Source organism: Pelodiscus sinensis, chromosome 2 (assembly GCF_052426305.1).
Source record: "Pelodiscus sinensis isolate ZL-2025 chromosome 2, ASM5242630v1, whole genome shotgun sequence".
Lineage (NCBI taxonomy): Eukaryota > Metazoa > Chordata > Testudines > Trionychidae > Pelodiscus > Pelodiscus sinensis.
Window position 1 is genome coordinate 260,474,525 of NC_143053.1, and position 26,734 is coordinate 260,501,258.

At 52.7% G+C, this 26,734-nt stretch overlaps 2 protein-coding genes across 2 annotated transcripts in view; both read right to left on the reverse strand.

Moving 5' to 3' along the window:
- The window catches only part of LOC149525476 (neoverrucotoxin subunit alpha-like), a 117,285-nt gene that overhangs the window by 16,983 nt on the left and 73,568 nt on the right, over positions 1-26,734 (reverse strand).
- Positions 3,773-26,734, reverse strand: part of LOC149525477 (GTPase IMAP family member 8-like) — a 74,497-nt gene continuing 51,535 nt past the window's right edge. The window contains exon 5 of the mRNA XM_089775911.1: positions 3,773-4,569. Coding sequence (XP_089632037.1) covers positions 3,773-4,569 — 797 coding nt within the window. The remainder of the gene's footprint in view (positions 4,570-26,734) is intronic.

Consider the following 26,734-nt stretch of genomic DNA (forward strand, 5'->3'; position numbering starts at 1 on the left):
TCATCTTGTTCAGCTGCCTGCAGACCCTGAAGGGGCTGTCCCAGGCTGCCTGCAGCTTGTTCTTTGACACAGAGATGAGACCCGTCACCTGGTCCCCAGTGGTGCAGGTATGGGTCCATGAGCTGTGGTCATACCAGCCCTTCTACTTCCCTTGGGCTCTGCTCAGGGTCTCTCTGGCCAGGCCCATGAGCTCAGAGAACTTTTCAGAGAAAGCCAGTACATCTTCCACCCCGATTCTCCCTCAGGGGAGGCCTCCCCCTCCCATTCATCTCTCAGCAAGTCCAGGGGTCCCCTCACCCTGCTCCCATGCAACAGCTCCAATGGGAAGAACCCTGTGGACTCTTGGGGCACCTCCCTGTGTGCAAACAGCAGGTAGGGTAAATACTTGTCCCAGTCCTGCAGGTGCTGGTGCATAAAGGTCCTTGGCATCTGCTTTAGAGTCCCATTGAACCCTCCCACCAGCCTGTTGGACTGGGGTCGATACGAGCCAGATCCCGCACTTCTTCCACAAGCACCGGAGCAGGGTGGACATGAAGTTGGACCCCTGGTCCGTGAGGACCTCCTTGGGAAACCCCACCCTGCTGAAAATGTCCAGCAGCGCGTCTGCCACCGTGTCTGCCTTGGTAGACAGCAGACCCATGGCCTCGGGGTAGCGGGTAACATACATCCTGGTAGTGGTGGGTTATATCTTCCCCAACTAGGTCGCCTTGCTGAGGGCCCCCCCTAGATCCATCCCCACCTTCTGGAAAGGCTCCTCTATGATGGGCAGATGCCTTAAGGTGGCTTTCTTCTTGTCGCGGGCTTCCCCCACCCTCTGGCTGGAGTCTCAGGCCTGGCAGTACCGCTGCACTGCAGCAAAGACCCTGGCCAGTAAAAGTTCTGCAGCAGCCTCTGCCAGGTGGCAGAAACAAAGCTGATAATCAACCCCACTGAACGGCTTCCTTTTTTTTTTTTTTTGCCAGTGAAGGCAAACCAACTTGATCGGTTCTTTCATTTACTGCAAACTGTAACTTTATACATGTTATCAGATGTGCAGCCTGGGGTGAGGAATAATGTAATTTATTATCTGGGTACAGCACCCCTAATGAGACTAGAAAGTTCTAGGCCGGTCCTCCTACCCCAGCTCACAGAGGTGGAGGGCTATATAGTTCTATTTCTGGAGGTAGATGTGGGGCCCACAACAGCAGCCACACTTACAATCCTCATTGTACCAAAGTAAAACAACTTTTATTATGACTGGTAAGATGGCAGACAATACAAAGCTCACAGCACCGATCATACAGATTAATTCAATCACCCCGGAGGGCAGCATTAACAAAGAGTGGTTATATAACTGTACTTATCTAGGTATATAGATACAGTTAACTAACACAGAACCGTACTCACATACCCTCTCCCCGGAGCCCTGTGTGTTGGAAGGCTCAGGGTCCCTCTGCTGGAATCACTTGGCTGTTAGTGAGCTATGAAGTACGGAAAACTCAGAAGCAGAGAAACTTGGAACGAATAAGCAGCGCAAAGCAAAGGGCTTTGAGGTACGTGAACGTTAAGGAGGGAAATGTTTGAGGAGGAAGAAGATTCCTGTCTCTCAGCTACTACCATTGCGTTTTGCAGACCTTTTTGTATCGTCCATACCCAGCCCCTAACTGCCAAAACAGATTTCCGCACCCTGAGAGTTTGTGGGTGCACAGACTTGATTGGCTGGAGATACTGGGACATCTTCTCAATATGCATGAAGATCACTGGATGCCCTTCTTAGACCCCTTCCCTGAAGTGGGAAAAGTGAGAGTAAAAGGCCTTCACAACTCCTTCTGTTTCCTTGGTCAGGATTTCACTTTGGCTGGGTCTTGCAATTTCAGACCTATTTGAGATCTCACACAGCACTGACTCACATACATCGCCCTGTCTGGTCGTTACGTGCGTTCTGGCCCAACTGAGGATTTCACTGCAAAGACTTTTTACAACTTCTAAAAAGACTGTAGAGGCTATTTAGTTAAATTCTAAAAAGAGATTAACCCTCATCACACTGCACTACTGCTACAGCTAACTGCACACAGAATAAAATTCCTGTAGGCCTTGCATTCCTGCCAGAGTACAATAGAAGGGATAAGAGAGGAAAGTACAGAGCTTTGCAGGCTACAGAGGGCAGGTGTCATGTTCTGAGCATTAACCGATACCATCACTTGACATGGAGGGCTGTAATGTCGCTTTCTGAGGGCTGCACATCTGACATGCCCATGGTAAGCTCTACATTGATAGCTATTGGCTTTTACTGTTTTTTCCTAAGATACATCTTTGTTCTAGATTTGCCATGCTTGGTACCACTGCATGCCTGGGAGAAAGGACCCCAAGTGATACCCAGCTCAACCCATTTCCAACAACAGTGTCACCAAAACTTCCACCAGCCTTGGAGGACTTGAAGCTGAGCCACAGAGCAACTAGAATGATGAAATGATTAGAACAGATGCCTGTGGTGGGGTGGACTAGGCCTGAAGCCCCGTGCTGGAGGTTGGAGGCCCTGCCATACCCTGACCCAGGGATCAGGTACAACCTTTCATCAGTTTTGTTGTTCTTCTTTGGACTTTGTCCACATATTTCTTGAAATGTGATGCCCAGAACTGGACACAATACACCCAGGCTGTGTCTACACTGGCATGAATTTCCGGAACTGCTTAAAACGGAATACCGTAGCCAATGTAGACGCGCTTTTCCGGAAAAGAGCCCCGATTGCCATTTTCGCGATCGGGGCTTTTTTCCAGAAAAGACTACTGGGCTGTCTACACTGGCCCTTTTCTGGAACAGTGTTCCGGAATAAGGACTTATGCCCGAGCAGGAGCAGAATAGTTTTTCCGGAATAGCGGCTAATTTTGTACAGTAGAGCATCGTTGCTTTTCTGGAAATTCAAGGGCCAGTGTAGACAGCTCGCAGCTTATTCTGGAAAAGCGGCTGATTTTCCGGAATAAGTGGCCCAGTGTAGACACAGCCCCAGTGTGGCCTAATCAGCGCAGAGTAGAGCAGAAGAATGACATCTCGTGTCTTCAGAAACAACGAGAAGTTCTGTGGCACTTTACAGACTAAGATTTATTAGGACATAAGCTTTCATGGGCAAAAACCCCACTTTGTCAGATGCATGGAGGGGAATTACAGAGGCAGGTATAACTACATTAGCACACAAAAAGAAGGGTGCTACCTTGTCACGTGAAGGACCAGTGCTAACAAGCCCAACTGAGTTAGGGTAGCTACAGCCTATTCCCAACCAATATTTTCTCTAGTTTTTTCCGTCCATGTGCAGAATAAGTCTTTGTGTGCTCGGAGGCACAGATTTAGCTGTGGTGCTAATCGGGGGCAGGGGGAACATGTGAATTTCTCCTGAGATGCCACACAAACATTCAGCTTATGGAGAACTCTGTTCCCAACAGCTGATGATGAGGTGTGAATACCAAGAGAGGGAAAATTGCTTTTGGAATGAGCCACCCATTCCCAGTCTGTATTCAAGCCCAGATTAATAGTCAAGATTGAAAATGAACTGCAACTCTGCAGTTTCTCTTTGATGTTCGTGATTGAAGGATGGCCAATTTAAATCTGGCACTGAGTGTCCCGGGAGATAGAAATTGTCTCCTGTTGGTTTTGGGATGTTGTCATTCTTGGTGTCTGATTTGTGTCCATTTCTTCTGGTTTGTCTGATGTACATGGCAGAGGGGTTTTGCTGGCACATGAGGCACATATCCCATTAACAGGTGTGCAGATGAATGAGCCTCTAATGGAGTGGCTGATATTAATAGGGCCACCATGAAAACTTTGAAGATATGGGTTTTTGTTTTTTCTCATAGGAGTCCTGTGTCTTCATCAACTTTTTCTGTTCAGCCTCCTCCAGTTTTTCCCACATATTTGTTCTTCCATCTTTCTCACAGCACTTGGCTTCTACTTTCAGAAGCTTCTTGGCCTTTTCGTACACCTCATTAGTGTAGAACGGTTTGTCTCTGTTCTTCCCCTCCATCTCCACAATCTTACCCAGCAGCCCCTCTGCCAGAGCATCCCATGCCTCCTTTGGAGCTTTGTTGTTGAACGCGCAGTATCGGTCGCCGCACTGTTTAATCAGCTGCTGAAGCTGCTTGTTATCATGGTGGGAGAGGTACTCCTCCAGGGTCCCACTCCTCAGGTCTTCTCTGCGGGTGAATAAGACGATCATGTACTTCATGGCCCCATGGCCAAACAGCTCTTGTACTCTCCTCACTGTGAGCTGGTCTTCCGCCGTGTACCGGCCCAGCTGAGTCACCAGCACCAGCGCGTGGGGTCCAGGGGAGGAGAGTGCGATACAGCGACACATCTCACGGGTGGTTTGTTCATCAGAGTCATTGGTGTCAAAAATAGCCGGGGTGTCGATAACCAAAACCTTCCTTCCATGCCAGGTCCTGCTGCCTGGGCTGCAGCTCTGCGTGACGGGCGTCACTTCAAGTTCAGACTTAAATGTCTCCTTGCCCAGGATGGTGTTTCCTGTTGCACTTTTCCCGCCTCCTGTCTTACCGACGAGGACGATCCTCAGCTCTGATTTCCCACTTCCGGTCTCCGGCCCTGCTGGGAGCAAATGTGACAGATTCAGGACATCCCTGGCCAGACCCCAAGGGGACGGGTGAGAATTACAACGCGTGGCCCTGTGCTCACAGGTGTGTTGCTGCTTTCACTGCCAGTGGCAGGGTAAGCAGTGGCCTAGGGGGCTTCTGAGTTAGTCTGTAAATACTACAGACCTTGGGTCTAAGCGAACGCTGCAACAGAGCCGTGTGCTCATCTCAGCCTAGTGGCACATCCCTGTCCAGGACAGCACATTTACCCAGCTGGCTAGGGCAGAGCAAGCAGTGAGGACTAGTCAGTGCTGCAGTTCGGGACCAAGCCTGATCATGGAGCCATGCTGCCCGAGACTGAAACAAAAGAGGACTGGAGGGTTTGTGGCATCACCATGGGTCCAGCAAGAAGGGTCCGCAGTATCAGTCGCCGCACTCTTGGATTAGGTTCAGAAGTGGTGAGTGCTGCCAAGTGGTTTAACTACCATTCAATTATGTATGTATGTATGTGGCTTTTGGGGGATTCTGAGCCCATGTCTACACTATGAAACTAGGTTGAATTTATTATGGTCGATTTCTTACCACCCGACTGTGTAAAGGCGAGTGTGCAAATCCCCACAGTGTGCAAGAAGTCAATACACTCTGAAGAAGAGTCTCTCCAGTAATGAGGCTATTATTGACTTTGAGAGTGATGCATTGTGGGTAGCTATCGCACAGAGCCTGCGCGCCTTGGCATTCTGGGTTCTGCTCCCAGTGCATGCTGGGACCAATCCTGATCAGCAGGTGGTTCTCGATACATGTCACCAGTGTCTCATAATGCACTAATCTACACCCCCCTCCTTTCCTTGAGAGCAATGGAGAGCAGCCTTTTTGCACCCTTCCCCCCTCTCCCCCTTACTCACACAGAGGCCATAGAAGGATAACCATGGACCCAAGGGTGGTCGCTGCAGCTGGTGCTGGGGAAGGCAGGCCCTCAACCCCACCTCTTCCACTGACAGAGGAGGAGGAGGAGCAGTGTGATGAGCGCATGAACATAGTGCATGAGCCCCTGTCACGTTACTGAATTTGAGGGAAGCAGCCAGATCACTGATGCACCCATAGGTGGGGGTGTTGGCCCCAAAAGTGGTATAAAAGGGGGCCCTGTGGGGTGTTGAATAGAAGGTCACTGTCTGCTGATCCTGTGTATGCTATTTATATGATTGTATAATGTCTGTGTGTGGCGTTAGGAATCTGTAATCTGTGTAGATACTGAATATTTCTCTGCATGTGGTTGAGCATTGGGCAGAGCCCAGCCTATGGACATGCTAATTAGCAGGGCCCTGTGGGACAATGGCACTCGATGGGCCAAGGACACACATAAAGAATGAGGGCGGACACCTAAGAGCTGCCAGCAGGGAACACAGGGATAGGCCGCTGGCCAGGTGACCTGCTGCAGCCAAGAAGAGACCAGGAAGGAGGGATAAAGAGTCCATGTGGTCGACGCCATCTTGGTTCTCAGCTCAGCACTTCATCCCAGAGGCAGCAGTGCAGGGATCAAAGAGCTGGAAAGACCTGTGAACCCATCCTGATGCTAGGACGTGCAACAAGGACTCTTAAGCCAGCAGCTGTAACATCTCCATGCCCCAGATGGCCCCGGGCCTCATACACAGGTGGGGGGTCCTAGCACCCAATCCCACCTACCCCGAACAAGTCCTGTCCGGTTCCAAGAAACCAGCCTCAGATCCCTGGTCAATTTACCCTCTGGATCTTACCCACAAATCACGCTGGGCCAATCCTTTAGAATCTATCATCTTAAGGTTTATTACCACAATAAAGAAAAGCATGAGAGTAAGGTTACTAAAGAATCATACATTACATGCACTGAATCTCCCAGTTCTCGATGCAGGCTCTAGCAGAGATGTTACTAGCCAGAGATGTGGATGAAAGGGAGCAGAAGCGAGCCAAGGAAGCTGCTGAAAGAAGGCAGAAAGCAGATGAAGAAATTGCTAAGAGAAAGCAGGAGCTGGATCGGGAACTTGAAAAGAGAAAAGCAGAACATGCAGGCTACATCTACACTGGCACCTGTTTCTGGAAATGCTTAAAACGGAACAGTTTTCCGTTTTCAGTTTTTCCGGAAAAGGAGCGTCTACATTGGCCCCGGAGTTATCGTCGTAACGAAGCCCTTTTCCGGAAAAGCGCATCTACATTGGCGCCGCGCTTTTCCAGAAAAGCAGAAGCCCGGAGCCATTTTGAAGAGGGCAAAGGCCACCAGACCTTTCCGGGGGCGGGGCCAGAGCGCCGTTCAGACATGTGCTTAAAGGGGTCTCCCCGGGCAGCCGTTGGTCTCCTGCTCCCGTGCCTTGGGGCCTCTGCCAGGGACTGGCACCCTTCGCAGGGTTGGTGGTTGCCCTCTGAGTTTTGGGGACACCACCCTTTGGCCCCCAACTGCTTTCCCGTGAGTTTTGTTTTTTCTGCCCTGCTCTGTCTGCTATGGAGCCACGGGTGGTCATGTGCCTGGTCGGGCCCCTGTGGGGGCTGTTCAGGTGGCTGCGGCTCATGCTGCAGGCCGGTGCCATGGTGTACATGGACCAGGAGGCAGAGATCACCTTGGACTCCCTCACCAGGGAGGCCCTGGCAACCGTGTGGCATCAGCACCTGACCGTAGACCAGCCCGTCTGGAGTTTGGACATCAGCACTGACTGGTGGGACCTGCTGGTCCTTGGACGATGGGACGACTACCATTGGATCCGGAATTTCTGGATGAGAAAGTGGACCTTCCTGCAGCTGTGCACCTGGCTCACCCCCGCACTGCAGAGATCCACCACCCGGCTGCGGGCACCCATCCCCGTGAAGAAGAGGGTCACCATCGCACTCTGGAAGCTGGCCACACCGGACAGCTACCGCTCAGTGGCCCAACAGTTCGGGGTGGGAAGATCAACCATCGGAGTGATTGTCGTGGAGGTAAGTCCCGGGGGTGTGAGGTGGGGGGAGGGTGATGCACTCCAGGACCAGGGGCAGCCAAGACTCCCAGCTGGGTCGCCCAGGGGATTGGGCCATCCCTCCCTTGCATAGGCCCGGTGGCGGAGGGGGGGGCGTGCAGCAAGGGGGTCCCTGGTGTGTGTGTGTGTGTGTGTGTGCGCGAGGACAGAGGGAATCAAGGGGGGGGCCCAAGGGAGCGCACACTCACCCCTGCTGTATGTGATGTGTTCCCTTGTGTTTCTCTGCACCCTTCTGCAGGTCGTCCACGCCATCAACGACGCCCTGCTCCCGTGAGTCATCCGCCTGCGCAACGTGGATGGTACCATGGCCGGCTTCACTGCTTTCGGGTTCCCCAACTGCGGGGGAGCCCTGGACGCCACCCACATCCCCATCCAGGCCCCGGAGCATCGAGCGGCCCATTTAATGAACCACAAGGGGTACTGCTCCATCGTTCTGCAGGCCCTTGTGGATCACCGGGGCCACTTCATGGACATTTACAGGCGCTGGTCCGGCCGGGCACACGACGCCCGCATCCTCCGGAACTCAGGACGGTTTCAGAGGTTGGAGGCGGGCACCTACTTCCCCCGGTGGGACTTGACTGTCGGGGATGTGCCGATGCCCATCTGCGTTGTCGGGGACGCGGCCTACCCCCTGCTGCCCTGGCTCATGCGGCCCTACACGGGGCAGCCGGACCAGAACCGGGCCCGGTTCAACGACCGCCTCAACTGGGCCCAAAACCCAGTGGAGCTGGCCTTTGGACGTTTAAAAGCCCGCTTCCGTTGTTTGCTCACCTGTCTCGAGATGGGTGAGCGGAATGCAACAGAGGTACTGGCCGCGTGCTGCGTGCTCCACAACATTGTGGAGCGCAGTGGGGAGGCCTTCCTCTCTACATGGATGGCAGCCGAGGCACAGACCTTGGAACAGCCCAACACATCTGCCGTCCGCCAGTCGCGCCAGGATGCGGTACGCATCAGAGAGGCCCCGGTGGACATGTTTGCCCAAGACCTGTAGTAGGGTTGCCTGGGTCTCCCCAGACTACTCCCACCCGTCCCCTACCCTTCCCCACCCCCTCCCCTTACCTCCCCCCCAATTGTAAAGCGTCAGGTCAAAGCACGTCGGCCGTCATCGTGACTGTTCATCGGGTGCGTCGGGCTTAGTTAGGGTTTTGCTTTTTAGCTTAGGCTAGGGTTTAGGCCGCCATCGCCCGTCCTGAAGAACAGCCACGAGGATGCGGGGTTCATGCGGAAGGCTGAAGTCAGCGTACCTGATTCCAGTCGTCTTCCGTTGAGGGATCTCCTGGCTGTTCCTCTCCTGAGGCCCGGAAGGACCAAAGGATTGAGGTGGCCAGCAACACTCCCCAATTGTCCTCCCTGCGCCTACACTATGTTTAATTATCTGTTGTGTGCATCTTTTAACCGTTCTTGCTAGTTTGTTATCTATGTAAATATAGTTTGTGGTTTACATTTTACTGAAAAGTCTCAGCATTTATATCTGCGCCACAAACCACTGACCACTTAAGAAGGGCCCCCCCAGTGATAGAGTACAAATTTTGTTGTCCACAGTTTGCCACCACGTTACATTTAAGTGGCTACTTGGCATCTCACATCATTTCGTACACTAACTAGAGTTACACAATACCCAACACAGGAATGAACAGCAAAATAGAGAACTGTTTATTTACAAGGGGGGGGAGACCTTCAACTGGGACAGGAAGGGGGGGGGAGACCTTCAACTGGGACAGGAAGGGGGGGGGAGACCTTCAACTGGGACAGGAAGGGGGGGGGGGAGACCTTCAACTGGGACAGGAAGGGGGGGGGAGACCTTCAACTGGGACAGGAGGGGGCAGTTACTGGGATGGGCGGCCCGTGCGAGCGCTCCTCCGGGGGCCAGCCCGCCCACGCTGGGCAGACCACGCGGTGGTGGGCAGGGGCAGGGGCAGGTACAGGGATAGGAGGAGGGGCAGGAACAGGGGCAGGAGCTGGGATGGGAGGGGGCATGAGGAGCTGTGCTACGGGAGGGATGGCGGGGGCCTGGGCTCCGTCCATGCCATAGTGAATGGCGTGCACAATATGTGCCGTCAGCGTGTCCATGGTGGTGCGCATCCCTCGGCATTCATCCAGGAAGGCAGCCCAGGCGTCCTGCCGCCACTGCAGGTCCCCCTGCACCCACTCGCCAATGGAGGCCGGATTGCCTCCATGGCGTTGACGTGCTGGCGAAGCAGCTGGTCCCGGTGTCGGAGCCTGCGCCTCCAGGGTTGTCCTGCTGGGGGTGCCACTGCTGCCGGACTGGGGGGTCTTGTGCTGGGTCCCGCTGCAGGGAAGAGAAGAAAGGATGGGTCAGTTAGGCAGGACGTCCACTGTCCCCACACCTCATGCCCTCCACCCCTGAGCCCAGGTGACCCCACAGTTGTGTGGCTTGGGCCCACTCGGTTCCCCTCCTGCCCCCGTGTTGTATGTTTGCAAGGAGGACTGCCCCCGGAGTAAGGTCCCCCCTCCAGTATTGTAAGCACCGGTCTGTATCCTGGCCCCGTGGAGGGTGGGAGGGTGCTTGTGCTGCATTCACCTGTGGAACTCCCTGCCGGTGGAGACTGTGAAAAGCTTTGGGCTAATCACTGGTGTTAGACAGGAGAGCGAGATGCATCCCCACGCAGTGCCTGGGAGCACACCTGGCAGAGGCGCTCTGGGCTCTCAGATCCCCTCGTGTGGGATATCTCCTGGACGGAACCAGAAGAGTGACTGGGTGGGGGGGGAGATGTTCCATACTTGCAGCAAAACCTAGGGGGGCCCTTCTCCCTCCCACTATCCCTCCCGCAAGCCCGGTAGCCCGGGGACATGTGTGGCCACAGTGGGGACTTCCCTCGGGGAGCCAGCCAAGGCACCGGGACCAGTCGAGGGGCTCAGTGGGGGTCCACGGTCACAGGACTGTGACACTGCGCTTTTCCCAGGAGCAGCTGGCTGTGCCTCACAGCCAGGCATGGGACAGTGTTGCCGTTCTCTGTGCTGCACCCTTGGCGGAGCTGCGGGCTCTGGGCTGAGTCCCTGGGGCCCTGGCCGGTTCCAGCCGGCATCCACCCTTCCCCCTGGTCCCGCCGGATGTGTGTGAGCAGCACGGTCCCAGGCGTGCCCTGCAGCTGCCTGCCGCGGCCACGTGCCACTCGGTCACCAGGCTGCACGTGGTTGCACGTGCTGCTTGCTGCCTAATGCTACACAGCGTGCAGCTCACGTGGCCTGAGTGACATGCTCTCCCTCTCCTCCCTCCGGGCACCTGGCCCCCCCGCCCTCCCTCCCGCCTTTTGGGGGTGCAAACTGCACAAACTCACCAGTGGGTTCCTCCCTGGCGTCGGCCTCGGAGGAGCTGCTGGAGGGGGCCTGCTGGGCGGTGGCAACGCTGGCCTCCTCACTGCCAGACGCGCTGGCGCTGTCTTCTCCCTCCCCTGGCTCGGTGGGACGGTTGATGGGGGGGCGCTGGCAGGTGTCAACAGGGACAGGTGGGGCTTGCAGGGCTGGCTGGGCCAGAAATGCATGGAGCCGGTTGTAATAGGGGCAGGCATCGGGTTCTGCCCCCTTCCGTCGGTGGCCCGCACATACCCCAGCCGCAGCTCTTTGACTTTTGACCGCACCTGCTTGCAGTTGCGGCCGGGGTGTCCCTGCTGCGCCAGGTTCTGCGCCAGCCGCGTGTACAGGTCTGCATTGCGGCGGCGGGACTGCAGGTTGTGGAGACCCTCCTCCTCCTGCCACAGATCCAGGAGGGTCTCCAGCTCCCTGGGGTGGTCCAGAACGGGGCCCGGCGTTTCCGGCCCCTGGGGGCTTCCTCCCCTGCGGGGGCAGGTGGCTCACCACCCGCAGCTGCCATGCTGGGCTGAGCGGTGGCTGTTGGGCAGCACAGCACCACGTGGCAGAGCTGAAGCTGCACGCTGTCTGGCAGGCTCCTGCCATGGGCGCCCAGCAGCCTCCGAGCTCTGTAGGAGCTCGGGTTACCAGGAAGTCCACGGCTCCTACGGGGTCTCGCGCCGTCCAAACCGCTTTTTTCTGTGTCTTCTGCTTTTCCGGAAAAGCTGTCTACACTGGCCCTTTTCCGGAAAAGCTTTTCTGGAATAAGGACTTATGCCCGAGCGGGAACAGCGTAGGGTTTCCGGAATAGTGGCTGATTTTGTACAGTACAGCGTTGTTGCTTTTCCAGAAATTCAAGGGTCCAGTGTAGACAGCTTGCAGCTTATTCCGGAAAAGCGGCTGATTTTCCGGAATAAGTGGCCCAGTGTAGACACAGCCACAGAGAGAATGGCAGAGAGGGGCAGACGTCAGCTTAAGGAAATGGCGGAGCATGCAGAGAAGATGGCCCTAGCCAAGGAGGAAAATGCTAGACTTGACCTCCAGCTTAAGAGACTAAAAGAACAAGAGACTGTATTCTCCTGAAGGTTCAATGTATAACTCTGCAGGTATGCGGTGTGCTTATGGTATGGCAGACGTGTTTTGCCCAGCTGATGTGATGACCCAACCCCAAAGCATGTGTGAATGCAAACCTTTTGTGTTACCTGTAGCTAACAGGGAGGTTTGGGAAGGGGGTGCATGTGGGTACGGAAAGTTTCCTGGAGCTGGTCAGTCTCCCTGTAACCAAGGGGAAAGTGTCTCTACATGTGTGCCTGTGGCAGATGGCTGTGTGTCTGTGCAGGGGGGCAGTGAGCCTGTGGGTGAGGGCCCGTCTGATGCCTCAGAGGTGAGGCTGGAATCAGAACCAGGGCAGGAAGAGCCCAGAAGTCAGGGAAATGTTTCTCTGGGGCAGTCTGGAGTGGCTGGCCAGAGCGGAGTTTTAGTTGAGGAGTTGTTGGCTGGTGAGGTTTGTGAAATTGAACCTGCACAAGCTGGAAGTGAGTTGTATGAAGCACAGTGTGTGCAAGCTGGCAATTTGGCTGGTGAAAGTAGCAGTGGGGCAGTAAAGGAAGCTGTCTCAGTGGCTAGCTGTATGCCTGAAATTAGCCAGGGGTGTTGGGAGAAGCTGTCTCTGGTTGTCTGTTCGTGTGTGGGGAAGAGTTTCTTCCTTTGTCTAAGGAAGGTGCCCCACAGCCTGTGTTGGCTGAGAGCAGGGCTGTTGTCCCAGAGTTGGGTCTGGATACAAAGAAGGCCCAGAAAGGAGGTGGCTCTAAGTTTGTGTCTGCTGGGAAGGAGGATGCTGTGACTTGGGTAGATCCAGGCAGTGTTGTGCATGAACCCCAGAAATCACAGTGGGGACACTGATGTTGTGCCTGATGTTGCTGTGTTGCGGGAAGAGGGGGGAGTGACTCTGTGGGACCAGGGTGACCCCTTGGCCCAGGTACAAGGAGAGAATGAGGTCATGTTAACTCTGGAGCCTAATGATGGTATGTAAGTTTACAGCCATCTAGAGAGCTGCAAAGGGAGAAAAGGTGCCTCTGACCCTGTCTCTTGTGAGTCTGTCTGTGTGCCTGAGAGGGGATTGTCTGTGAATCCACCAGAGGGGCTGGAGATGACTCAGGGAGTAAGGGAATTGCAGGAGGAGTTGGTTGGGGCTCAGCAGGGTAATGTGGTTGCAGAGCCAGAGGAGGGTGAACTGCTGCTTAAGGAAGCTCATAGGGAAGAGAGTCCTGGCAGTGCTTGTAGCAAGCAGTTTGCAGTAACTGAGAGGAGACAATGCCTGGCTTGGAGAAGGCATTCAGGAGAAAGCTCTGCCTGTAAAAGGCAGCAGCTTGTTGTGTGAGGCACTTGTTTTGGTGCCTGACAGACAGAACTTGTCTGTTAACAGTGACTCCACTGACTTGGGTTTAGGGAAACCCAGTGTGGATGGTTGTGGAGAGGTCTCAGAGGGACGGAGGCAGGAACATCCAGAGAACTGGAGCAGGCTGCTAACTCAGTGACTGTGGGTGACCAGCTTGCTGGGAAGTCAGTGTGTGTGGGACAGGATTGTTCCCAGGTGGATGAGGAGAGTGGGAACTTAGTGTCTCAGATTCAGGAGAAGGACTGTGTAGCTAAGTATGCAGAGCAGAACAGCTGTGTGGTCACTCTCCCTAGGATGCAGGAGATGGCGATTAAGCTCCCATCTCTGGACACGGTGGACACTCATACTCAATCAGGGAAGTTGATATCTGGTTCTATGTGGAAACAGAGGTTAGAGAGGGACAGAGGAGAGACTTGGGAAGTGTCCGCGTGGCCCGAGCCAGCCTAGAACATGGGGATGCGGGCGCTCCGGGGCAGAAACACTCTCCTCCCAGCACACCTGCAGCAGGCAGTCAGGGGTGGGGGGGAGTGTGAGCGGGGCCAGGCTGGCAGAGGGGGAAGGGCAGAGCCCGCACACCGCGTAGGCCATCTGTGGTCTGTTAATTACATAATTACACCAGAGCCATTTTGCTAGTGCTGCAGCTGGGGAGAACAGTTTCACTTACATTACGAAACAGAGTAAGTGTTTTCACTTTCTCATGTTAGTTTATCAACCTTAGACTCAGACTCATAGAAGACTAGAGCTGGAAGGGACCTCAAGAGGTCACTGAGTCCAGTCACCTGCCCTCACAGCAAGACCAAGCACCGTCTGGATCATCCCTGGCAGGTGTCTGTCCAACCTGCTCTTCCATGTCTCCAGAGATGGAGGTTCCACAACCCCCACCAGGCAATTTTTTCCAGTGTTTAACCCCCGACAGGTAGGAACTTTTCCCTAATGTCCAACCTAAACCTCCCTTGCTACAGTTTAAGCCCATTACTTCTTGTTCTATCCTCAGAGGCCAAGGAGAACAATTTTTCTCCCTTCTCCGTGTGACACCCATTTAGATACCTGAAAACGGCTCTCATGTCCCCCCTTCGTCTTCTCTTTTCCAAACTAAACAACCCCAGTTCATTCAGCCTTTCCCCCTAGATCATGTTCTCTAGACCTTTCATCATTCTTGTTGCTCTTCTCTGGACCTTCCGCAATTTCTCCACATCTTTCTTGAAATGTGATACCCAGAACTGGACACAGTACTCCAAGTGAGGCCTAACCAGCACAGAGTAGAGCAGAAGAATGGCTTTTCCTGTCTTGTTAATGCAGCCTAGAATCATGTTTGCTTTTTTTGCAACAGCATCACACTGCTGACTCATATTTAGCTTGTGGTCCACTATAACCCCTAGATCCCTTTCTGTCTTCCTAGATCACTTCTCCTGGTAGTGCACATTGGTACAGGGCTTGGCGCACAAAATAAAATGTATTCTGCACATGGATGGAAAAGATTAGAGGGAACAGTGGTGCAGGGTGAGTCTGGTAGCAGACATGAGGGTGAAGAGGTCACAGGAATGGGGAGAGGAGGGAACAGAGGTTGAGGGAGGAGCATGGGCCTGAGAGAAGCTGCCTGGATCCCTGCCTGCGACCAGGCAGGCTGAGCTGCTCTGAGAAGGGGCTCCCACGGCCATTGCTTGGGATGAGGGGTCACGTCTTATCTCCTGCAGGCAGCAAGAGGTGAGGAGGCAGCGGGAGGAGGAGATGGGGCGCGCCTGGGGGGGCGCTCTCCCCAGAGGGTGTGGAACATGCTGGTAACCTGGGAGCAAGTGGGGGAAAGCTGGGGAGCAAGGGGCAGTGGGGGTGGAACAAGCAAGATGGGAAGGGGGGGGGCTGCAGTACAGGTGTCCCTGGCAGGAAGGCGGGACACAGACAGAGGCGAGAGATGGGGAAGAGGAGCCTGTTGTTGTGAGCTGGACATGGTGCCTGCAGTAGTGCTGGAGTAGAAGTTGGTAGCAGAGTTGAAGCTGGCACTGATGTCAGCGCTGGCATTGGTGTTGAGCTAGCACAGGAGGGGTTGGGGGTCGATGCCTGTGGTGGTGCCAAAGCACAAATCAGCATCTGAGCAAGGGGTCCCAGCACCGAGCCTGACGGTGTTGACAGGGGCACAAATGTGGCTGATACCACTGAAGATGCTGTGGTGCCATTGACTGCTCTCCTGGCTCTGACGACAAACCAGGGGGTTCAAAAAGGCCGTTGTGGTGCTGTATGTCGGTGCTGTTCTTTATTCAGTGTCGATGCCCAGCTTCTGTTCAGTGTCGATCTTCCTGAATGTGACTCCAAGGGGTCTACACAGGACAAGCACGGAGGAGCAGAAGTTCTCAGTGCTGAAGTCACCCTGGTCTGGTTGGCCTGCAGCACGGGGGAGCATAGTGCCGGGGAAGAAGATGGCTGAGACATCACATTGGAGACGGGTCCCTCAGCGGGGCCGGGTGGCTAAGGGAAGGGTGCCTTGGAGTGAAGGTGCCTGAGCAGTCTGGGACCCTTCAGGAGTAGAAGGCACAGAAATGTCACGAGGAGCCTCGGGAGAACAACATGGAGGAGGTGTCTGGGCTTCTCAGTGGTGCTGGGGGGCAGTTGTGGAAGGCTGGTAGCCTGATTCAGGTGGCAGCTTTGGCCCATCTTTTGCAGGGACTGTTCCTTTCTGACCTGTTCATCTTAGACCATGATGCCAGCGACTGGGCTCGGTGCCGGCAATGGGAGCTTCGGGGTGAGCCCATAGGGAGGAGACAAGGGTTTGTCCATCTGCTGATGGCGCACTGTGGACCGACGAGGTGCTGCTGGGTGCCACATCTGTTAACAGGACTGTGACGGGGTGCACCAGCCCCGCACTGAAGAAGCAGGGTTTAGCCAGGCTGCCCTGGCTGGAAGAGCCCTGCCCCTGCAGCCCTGCCGGGCATGCTCAGACTGTAGCCCTGGTATGAAAGCCTGGGGAGAGGTTCCATCTGGGTTGGAGGAGAAGGACCTCTGTCTGGAGCTCCTGAGCAGCAGCAGCCAGCCACATGTGCCGAGAGCAGCAGAGGCCCTGACAACGGCGGTAATGCAACCCCAGCAGATTCCCAGGGATATGTGACCGCTGGAGATGCAGAGGACCTGGCTGTTACATAGGACATCAGCCTGTCGGATTTGGTAGGAAGTGGCCCAGGGAGGGTGCAGGAGCAGCCTCTCCCATCCCAAGATCCTCAGTGTATTCCGGTTGGATTCCCTGCCGAGGGAGGGGTGAATCGTTCCGCCATGCACAGGACCCTGGGCTGGGACTCAGTGGAGTAGGGTGGGCCTGGGTCCCCCTGCGAGGGCACAGCATCTCTCCCTGTGAATCTGGCCTGGGGGCCATCCAGTCCTGTGTTAAAGGGCCAGCTCTGACTTTAGTTTACAGCCTCTGGCTGCCAAATTATCCAGCCCTGTGGGGAGGGGCCTAACTCCAAATGTTTTACAGGTCGTGCGGAGTGGGGTGCAGACTCAGACAGCCCTGAAACATGGTATCCTACCCCCTGGAGGAGAGAACAGAGGACTGCCCCACAGCAAGGACCTTCAGGCGCTGATCCCTGCCTTCGGCGTACAGGGCTAGAAGTTCTCACAGAGGGGGCTGAGATCTTTCTGTACCTTTCTATCAAAGACTTCACACAAGAAGCGTGAGGGTCACTTTGGGGCACACGCTTGCCACAAGATCCCCAGGCTTTAAAGCTTGGAATCTCAGGCATGGCCTGATGCTGCAACACATGGGAGGGAGAAAGACCCTGCTTAACTAATGTTGAAACAAATGACTTGATCTTCAGAGTGGGAGCTGTATTTGTCTGTAACTGGAAAAATGTTAACAAATAGTCTTGCAGCACCTTAGAGACTCACAAACCATGTAAACCACTTAATGTAACCCCTCCTGACAGGTGGCACCAGCAGTAGCCAGGGCCGGGTTCAAGGTCTAGTGGTTTTTCCTCCATCCACCCAACACAGAACTGGCTCCAGCCGCCACCCAGTATCCTGGGAAATTCCCACAACATCTCTGTGTGCCTCTGAGAGGCCAGGCTTCCCCACTCACAAGCACAGACTGAGTGTGGAAAAGAAACTTTTAATAGAAGGGGCAGGAAGTAACATGGCATTGAGAGAACAGCACAAACATAGTTCACAAGTAAACATCCCAGCTTGAGTAGGCTGGGCAGTGTCCTCTTCTTCTCAGGCTGTCAAGTCCAGCTATGGAAATGTCCCTTCCCATGCCCAACCCTTCTCTGCACCCCACTCAGGGGCCCAGCCCTTGGTCAGGGCAGACCAGAGCTCAGAGGGGATCTGCAGAGGTCCCCTCCCCTCCTAGGGGGGTAGGAGGCATCTCCCCCACTGCGCTGTCACTTGCCAGCCACCTGCTCCCTGCTCTCTGGCACCGCCCTGCTGGTCAATTGTCGCCCTCTCACTGCTGCCACCCCGCTGGCTGCTCCTCCCACTTCTCCATCACCGCCCCGCTGGCTGCTCATCCCATCTGCCACTGGCTTGTGTGGATTTGACTCTGGGCCAAACCTAGTGATCTGAGCTCTCTGTGATTTCAGCTCTTAGTCCAAAGCAGAGTCCAGCCACAAGATACTCCAGCATTCACTGGAGTATGTTTACATACACAAGGGACTCCGTATGCAGCCTTTCTTCAACTCTCTCATTGAACCAGTGGGGAGGAACAGGTTGAACCAGTCTTACAGCTCATGCCTGGGGGAGCCATGCTGCCTGCTGGCTCCTTCCCTCCCCAATTCAATCTATAGGGCTCAGGCAGTGGAGCCTCTGTCCATGCAAGAGTATTTACATATCCAGTGGTTCTCTCTTTTGTGGCAGGCTTTTCAACAAAGGGGGAGGGGATTGCTGAAAAAGCTGTGTCTAAACTACATTCACGTTTGAAAGCTCTGATGAATTTGCATATCCTCTTTTGTAGAATAGTAATAGAGATGTAGCCATGTTAGTCTGGTCTTGCGGAAACAAAATACAGGACTATGTAGCACTTTGAAGACTAACAAGATGGTTTATTAGGTGATGAGCTTTCGTGGGCCAGACCCACCTCCTCAGATCAAATTTGATCACCTAATAAACCATCTTGTTAGTCTTTAAAGTGCTGCATAGTCCTGTATTTTGTTTCATATCCTCTTTCAACACTCCAGCATAGTCTAGATGAGCCCATAGACACACCCAGGGTTTCTCTCCCATTCCAGAAGGCTGTAACAGAAGTCTTCATTCAAACGCTGCTTACTAGAAAACATTTTTTTTTATATTAACTGTAGCTAACTGCAAGAGTAACTATACGAAAGATGAGGAAGATGAAACGAGCCTTTGCTAACAATCAATGGGGAGTTCCAGCTAACTGTCATTGGCAGAAAGAAGGAACTGAAGTGGGAGAGTTTGCAGGACTCTGTATTGGGTTCCATTTCAGCTACTCCAGGGGGCATCCAGATCAACCCTATGGCTCACTGCAAGAGACAAAATCTTCCAGCTAACGTGCATGCACAGACACCTAATTTGAATGCACATGCACAAACACTTGAAGGAGAAATGTGTTTGCCTCTTCATGCCTTGGCCACCACTCCAGAGACCATGCTTCCATGTTGATGACTCTTGTTAAAAAAGTAATGTGTCAATTAAATTTGTGACTGAACTCCTGGGGAGAAGGGGGAGAACTCTATGGCTCCTTCTCTGTGGTTTTACCCACATTTTGCCATATATTCCTTGTTACAGCAGTCTCGGATGAGGAATCAGCAGGTGTTCATTTTAAGAACATTTCTACAGCAGATTGGACAAAATGCAAAGCAGGCACAAATGTGAGATTTCTCAAGACAGCCACGGCACTCAGCTAAGGCTGAAGAATCTGAAGTGTCTTCCAAAATCTGAGTGGGTATAGAAAATGCTGTCAGAAGTGTTAAAAGAGCAACACCCAATCCGAAAACCACAGAACCTGAGCCACCAAAAAGCAAATTAACCTTCTGCTTGTGGCATCTGACTCAGGATGAAAATGAACATGGCTCAGTCCACATGCTCTGGATTGTCATTGAGTAGAACCTGTCATCAGCATGGGCACATCCTCTGGAATGGCAACTGAAGGATGATGGGACACATGAATCTTTAGCCCATCTGGCACATAAATATCTTGCAACATCAGCTACAATAGGGCCATGCAAATGCCTGTTCTCACTTTCAGGTGACACTGTAAACAAGAAGGCAGCAGTGTCCCCTTCAGATTGTATTCAGATTGGTTTGACTGAGTGACTGGCTGAACAAGAAATAGGGCAGAGTGGATGTGTAGACTCTGAAGTTATACACGGTTTGATTTTGAATGCATAATTCAATATTTATAAGTTTAATTTTCGTGATAAAGAAATTGGACTACAGAATTCGTATGAGGAGAACTGAAATACAAGTTGGACCTCTCTGGTACAGCACCCTTACAACTGGATCAGTACCAGAGGAGGGATTTTCCAGAACAGAGGAAGTCATATCTGCGCTCCCCCATTCTACCAGCCCCATCAGCGCTGGACCCACTGCAGTCCTCACTGCCCTGCTGGTCCTCATCCTCCCTTGCCTTGTGATGGACCGGGCTGGGCCTGGGCACCACTGAGGGCATCTGCTCAGGGCAAATTGCTCAAAATCAGGGCTCCTTACAGTCCCAGACTGGACATTTTTCCCAAATCAGTCCCACCGAGCGCTTCAGCTGCCAGTCCGGCTGGCAGGAAGCCTCATGAGCAAAACCCCTCAGGCACCCCAGCTCTCCCTGTGCCCCGATCAGCCCTGGGCCTAACACAGGTGAGGGGTTCTAGAACCCAATCTCACCTACCACGAACAGGTCCTCCTGGTCCCAAAGAACCAGCCACAGATCCCTGGTCACTTTACACTTTGGATCTTACTCACAAGACCACGCTGGGCCAATCCTTTAGAATCTAAAATCTAAAGGTTTATTAACAAAAGAAAGAAAAGGTGGAGAGTGAGGTTGCTAAAGAAAATGCATCACATGCACCAATCAACAGTTCTGGATGCAGGTTCTTACCAGAGATGTTACAAACTGCTGGCTTAGTCTCTGGTGTACCACCGATGTCAGGATGGGTTGACAATTCTTCCCAGCTCTCTGTCCCTCGCAAGGCTGCATCTGGGATTGGTAGCAGAATTGAAGACAAAATGGAATTTGCCTCATGGCACTTGTATATCCCTGGTGTCTCCCCAACCAGAATTGGTCACATGATGGCATGATTCACATGTCAGCAGCCATGAGATACTGACTGGTTCGCAGGTTTCCAGTCGCATTCCTCAGGTGTGACCACTTTGAGAGCCAGTGTCTTTGGGGCCATACTAATTAGCACAGTCATTCATCAGACATCCTTCTTTACAATGGGCAGTCCAGGCCCATCGCTCTGTCTCAGGCAGAGAACACTCCCAGGACCAGCCCAGAGTCCATATTCATAACCCCACATACAGACATCACACAAGTACATGAATAGCACACATGGAATCAGTAGAACTCAAGCTTTCATTGGACACCTCCCACGGCCCCCTTTGTACAGACTTTGGGCATAACACCCTCCCCTATGTGGGTGCAGCAGTGATCTGTCTGATCATTAGAAAATCCAATGTGACATGCCTGCCATGCCAGGCAGCCCAGCTGAGGTGCTCTCAGCAGCCCCACAGAGCAGCCCTGCTGCACACCCAGCAGCCCAGGTGTGGGGAGCTCAGCTCTTCGCCCCGCTAGCAGGTTGCTGCCAACAGCCTGCAACACCTGTGCCCCACTGGGACTCTCTGGTCCTGGAACATCCGTGGCCAATGTTGCCAGACAGGAGAGTGCCGGTTTATGGAGGTTCAACCCGCACGGTTTCTTCTGTTTCTTTCTTATAGTGCAAATATTATAAAGTGGGTCTGTGCACTTAGTATGTGAATTATAATTGAAATTGAGGGGAAATGTCAACACATTAAATAAATGTATTCAATTAGTAATAATGAGATGGAACCCTAGTTTTTTTCATTTTATAATTAGGGTAGAAGGTGGAATGGGGGAAGGAGGGGTCCAGCAAGAAGGGCGAGAATAGCTATGACCAATGACCACGTGTGTTCTAGTCCACTGTCAGTTCAAGAACTGCCCTTGAAGGGTGTGCTTACGGGCTGTGCTGCGTGGGTGAGTAGGAGGAGAGCCAGGCTGAGAGTGATCAGCGTTTGACCAGTGAGAAGAGTGAAACTCTTACAAGCAGTTGCTATGAACACTGGGCAGTAGGGCAGGAGACGGTGAAGGAGGGGGGATCTTGGGAGGAGTTTTTGAGAAGGATGAGGACAGGCACTACGAGGGGAGTTATCAATGGACCATGAATGACGATTGCTGCAGTGAGAGAGACACATGGTGGGAGGTCATAAAAGAGCCACATAAGTTTAGGACAGGGCTACTCAACATGCGGCCCCTTTGCATGCAGCCCACAGTACCTTGAGCCGGTTCCTGGGCCTCCTGCCTACGTCATTGCTGGGGTGGCAGCACCCAGCCAAGCACCCAGCCGTGCAGCTTTGAGCCAGGCCGCATGCACAAGATCTGCCAGCCAGTGGGGGGGGGGGGGGCCAGTGGTAGTGGCAAGAGGAGGCAGCAGAGCAGGTCTATCACAGTGGCAGTGCATCCCTGCAAGCAGAGCGGTGCGGCACGGCCCTGACAAGTTGCGGCCGTGCATCCGCAGGAGCTGCCGGCTGATGGGGAGGGGCCAGTGGCAAAAGGTGCAGCAGAGCACGCTGGCTGCATCTGCTAGGGTGGCAGTACCGTGCAGCACGGAGACAAGCCACGTCAGCGTGTGCGTGGGAGCTGCCAGCCGGTGGGGCGGGGCCTGTAGCCAAAGCTGCAGCAGAGCACGCCTGCCACATCTGCTACAGCAGCAGCACCGTGCGGCACGGAGACAAGCCACGTCAGCGTGTGCGTGGGAGCTGCCAGCCGGTGGGGGGCTGCGAGTGGCAAAAGGCAGTGGCAAAGCACACTTGCTGTGTCTCCCCAAGCCAGGCCACGTTGTCGCGTGCGCAGGAGCTTCCGGGGGTGGCAAGAGACACATGGCAAGGCAGTGGCAGAGCTGGGCAGCGAGAGAGCGAGGCGACGGCAGAGCCAGGGTGAGAAAGATCTGGCTGGGCTTGGGTAGGGTAACCATACATCCGGCTTTTCCCAGACGTGTCCTTGTTCTCACATGTTAAATTGCAGCCTGGATGGGTTTTTTAAAAGGCTAGAAATGTCCCATATTTTTTGCCCTGAAAAGGGGATCGGGGACGGGGCAGCAGCTCCTGTGCCTGGTGTAGGATGACATATTGCGATCATGCAACTCATGGAGGTTGGGTCCATCAGTGACTGTTAGCTGGTTTGTCAGAGTCTGGGAATGGGGTGACGAGAGGGATCACCTGATAGTTCCCTGGTCTGTTCACTCCCTTTGGGGCATGTGGCATTGGCCACTGTGGGCAGACGGGACACTGGGTGAGATGGGCCTTTGGTCTGACCCAGGGTGGCCGTTCTTAATCCTTACCCTGGGTTTCACACAATGGAGTACACAGTCAGGGGAATGGCAAGCCCAGCCAGTCTAATGGTTTTGTCCAGCACCTCAGCTTTATATCTGGGTGCTGTGTTTGTTTCCTCCCCACCAACAGAAGTTAACTTACCTCTCCTGTCAGTGAGCGCAATCTCACAGGCATGTCTACAATTAACTGACATCAAAGGGAGGGATGCTTCTCTTAAAAGCCTTTTAAGAGTGGGACAGACTGGTTGCTTAATGGAAATAGCTGTTTAATACTGGTAGAACTGAACTGGGTTCTGTGCTTTTGGGAATCTTTTCAAGATCTGTTTGTTTGATAAGTTGCTCTTTTGCAAAGGATTCTCTGGATATGATGTTGGTAAAGAACAACTGCTAATTTCATTTATTGATCCTTCTAAAATATTCTATACGGGGCTGCTCTGCACTGGAAAGCTAGGTCACCTTCTCTAAATCACTCAGGGTATGTCTACACTACCCTCCTAGTTCGAACTAGCGGGGTAATGTAGGCATACCGCACTTGCAAATGAAGCCTGGGATTTGAATTTCCCGGGCTTCATTTGCATAAGCGGGGAGCCGCCATTTTTAAAACCCCGCTGGTTCGAACCCCGTGCAGCGTGGCTACACGGGGCACGAACTAGGTAGTTCAAACTAGGCTTCCTAGTCCGAACTACCATTACTCCTCATTTCACGAGGAAGAACGCCTTTTTTTGAAAGTGCTCTTTCAAAAAGAGGCATTCTTGAATGCAAGAGGGCTTTTTCGAAAGAGCGCATTCAGACTGCCTGGGTGCTCACTTTTTCAAAAGAAGAAGTGGTTGCACGCTGGACACTCTCTTTCAAAAGAGGCTTGTAGTTTAGATGTACCCTCAGAGACTAACCAAAATATACCTGGTACCATGAACTTTCAAAAGATGAGCTGGAGAGGACTACCAGAAACCCAGGATTTTCTCTAAAAAAATGTTCCTGCGGGATGAAAAGAACAATGACATCACATCATCTGGGTCCACAGGAGCCAAACCCCACCCAGGCCCAGCTTGGCCCTCCCCAGCAGCCACGAAGAAAGCCACACTGCAGTCCCAGCCCTGCACTCACTTTCCCAGTGGCTGTGGAGGAAAGCCTGGGCAGGCATGGCCTTGGCCCGGCCCTCCCCAGCAGTTGGTTGGGGGAAGAGTCAGGCCTGCCTACCCTCAGAGAGGGGGTTGGCAAGTGTAGTGAGCAGGGGCACAGCCCCCTAGTAACAGAAAAAGTAGAAAAAAACCACCTGTCAGCTGTAGGGCTGGTGTTAATGAGGTTAATTAAGTGGGCTGGAAGTGTCTCAGATTTGGCCTTTGATGTAAAAATGTAAAGCAGCTTTACACAGTCTAAATAGATAGCACTGAATCCATTTCAATTCTACCATTATGAAACAACTATTTCCATTAACTTTCAGTGCAGAGTAGCTTGGATACAGGACAATTTTGACAATTTTACCCTTAGTTTCCAGATGCTACAGGAAAACAAATTCTTATTAGTCTATAGAGCAATAGTAACATTCCTTTAATGACTTTTTGAGCCTGTGCAGTGTTAAGGAGACAAATTAGAGGTAAACTTGCAATGTGACATGTCAGCGGAAAAAGCCAATATGGCTTTGGACGGCAGAGGCATCATGTCCTAGAGCAGAGAGGAGAGAAAACTCCGGCGGGCTCTGAGAGCAATGACAATTGGAATATCAACCCTTCATTACCATGCAGGCTAAGTTACAGGGGTTCTGGAGAACAGCAATAAAACTGATTGGAGAAAAGGATGAACTTGTTGGGTGACTCGAGGATTTATAACAAAGAATAATAACTGTAGGGTAAACTGAGGCAGCCCTAAATGTGCTAGTAGGCCTCTAAACAGCATAACTCCATTCTAGGATTAAGGCCTGGGAACACCACAGTCAGGATAAGAGCTGCAGACAGTAAGACCCTGGGCACCATAGCAACCACATTCTAAAACACTCGGACAGGGTCTCAGTTGGTAACGTAACACATTTTGCTTTAGATAACATTCATAAAATTTGCTCAAACTGTCTTGCTTCACTCCTAGATAATGAGCCTGAGAACCCAGTGCTGCACCAACTCAAGGCCACACCCGCCTGCTATAAAAAACATCATTATCATAAATGCAGACTAAATGTTATTACTGTTTTGCTGACATATTTTGGCAGTTAAACAATAACCACCTGTATATTAATTAACGAGCTGTTACTTTGCAATGGGCGGAGATATTATGTAATCTTTAGTAGTTCTATTGGCTTATGTGCTCATGTCGTCTTGTTGCTAGACCTATCAAATCATTTTTCCTCCGTCCACCTGCTGACTATATAACCTATTGTATTGTATTAATTAACCAGTGTTCACCAGGGTAACCCCTGCGTGTCACTCCATCAGCTGGTGTAATAAATCCTCGCTTGTTTTCACCTGCATCCAGTGTGTCCTGGTTTATTTCCAACAAATTGGGGGCTCGTCCGGGATCCAGGCTTGTGAGCTGATCGGGAGCTGGAGACAGAAACCCAAGAGAGGTGAGTATATTTAATTTACCAGCTCATTAGGTCTAGGGGTTGACGTCTCTGGTTTCCTTCAGACACATCCTGGTTCCGTTTCCATTTGAGGCATGAGATACCTGGATGAGGGTGAACCAAGTATATGAGGCAGGCCTGAAAGAGGGAGGGAGGAACATCTAAACCCCACAGGGGACAAGCACAAGAGGGCTGTGTACTGTTAGAACTAAGGGGCTCATTACGGAGAGACTGTATAAATCACCAGGGAGTGATTGAGCCGTACGTTAAGCTCGGGATCGGCCGAGTACGCAAGGCGGCAGGCAGCATGAACTGGTGACTCACTCTCTCATTGCACGTAACATTGTAAGACCTGGCAGACACCCCCCAACAGGCACTTAACGTACACACTCTTGCATAGTGCAAATCCCCGCCGGCAATTGTGAAGGTACCAAGAGGCGCTACAAGAAGAAAAGACTGTATGGTATAAGCCACACACGGAAGTTCGGGGGTAAAGGCTTATCCCTAAGAGTACGTCTGAAAGACGAAGCTAAAGAGGGACAGTTAAGTCGTGTGTGGAATCCCCGAGGAGGTACCAAAAAGCAGAAGCAGGGAGGAAAACCGCGCGCAACCTCCGTAAGTCAGCCGGGTCGAGAGCAAGGTGTCCAAGCCCGCGCTGGAAGATAAGCCCAGCCAGATTGGGAGCCAAGGCACCCAAGTCCAGGCTGGAAGAGAAAGAACCCAGCGCCTGTCCGGAGGGACTGGGAAGGTTTGAGAGTGAGCTGTAGCTGTTACAGCTGGAAAGTGTGATCCGCTGAACCTCTGCGTTCTCCAGACCGCGTGTTGTGTGTTTGTATGTCATACCCTGTCATTATTTATTAGGGATTAGGATTGCCAGCAACCAATGACTGAATACACCAATCCGTGGGCTGTTTTAAATAACTACTGAGATTTGGAGCAATCCCAGGGAGTGCTCCTTTTCCTGTTGGGGTAATCCTATTCCTCCTACTGATAGTATGTTGAAAACTGCATTTATAATCACTCATCTGAATGAATGCAAATTGATGTACGAGGAGTGAATGCCGCTGACAAGGTCTTAAATGCAAAGGGGGGGGTCAGCCGAACCTTGAGGCCGAGCGGATGTGAGGGAGTGACGATTCCCCTTATTTCATGAGCTGCTGATAAGGTCTGACACTCTAGACCCAGCAGACTCCTTCTTTGAAGTGTGGAGATTTAGTTTCCTATAAGCCACTGAACGAACAAGGAGTGGACAAAATACTCCTCTGAATGACTAAAATGAATGGGGATCAGTCTAAGCATACCCCCACCGCAGAGAGGCACCCACTACATGTATGTGCATCATGGTCCAAGGACCTGTAAGCATTTAACAGATTGACAGAAAAGAAATTAAAGCCCTGAAGGATAAAATTGAAGCTCAGAAAAGCAAAGAGAAATCCTCCCTATGG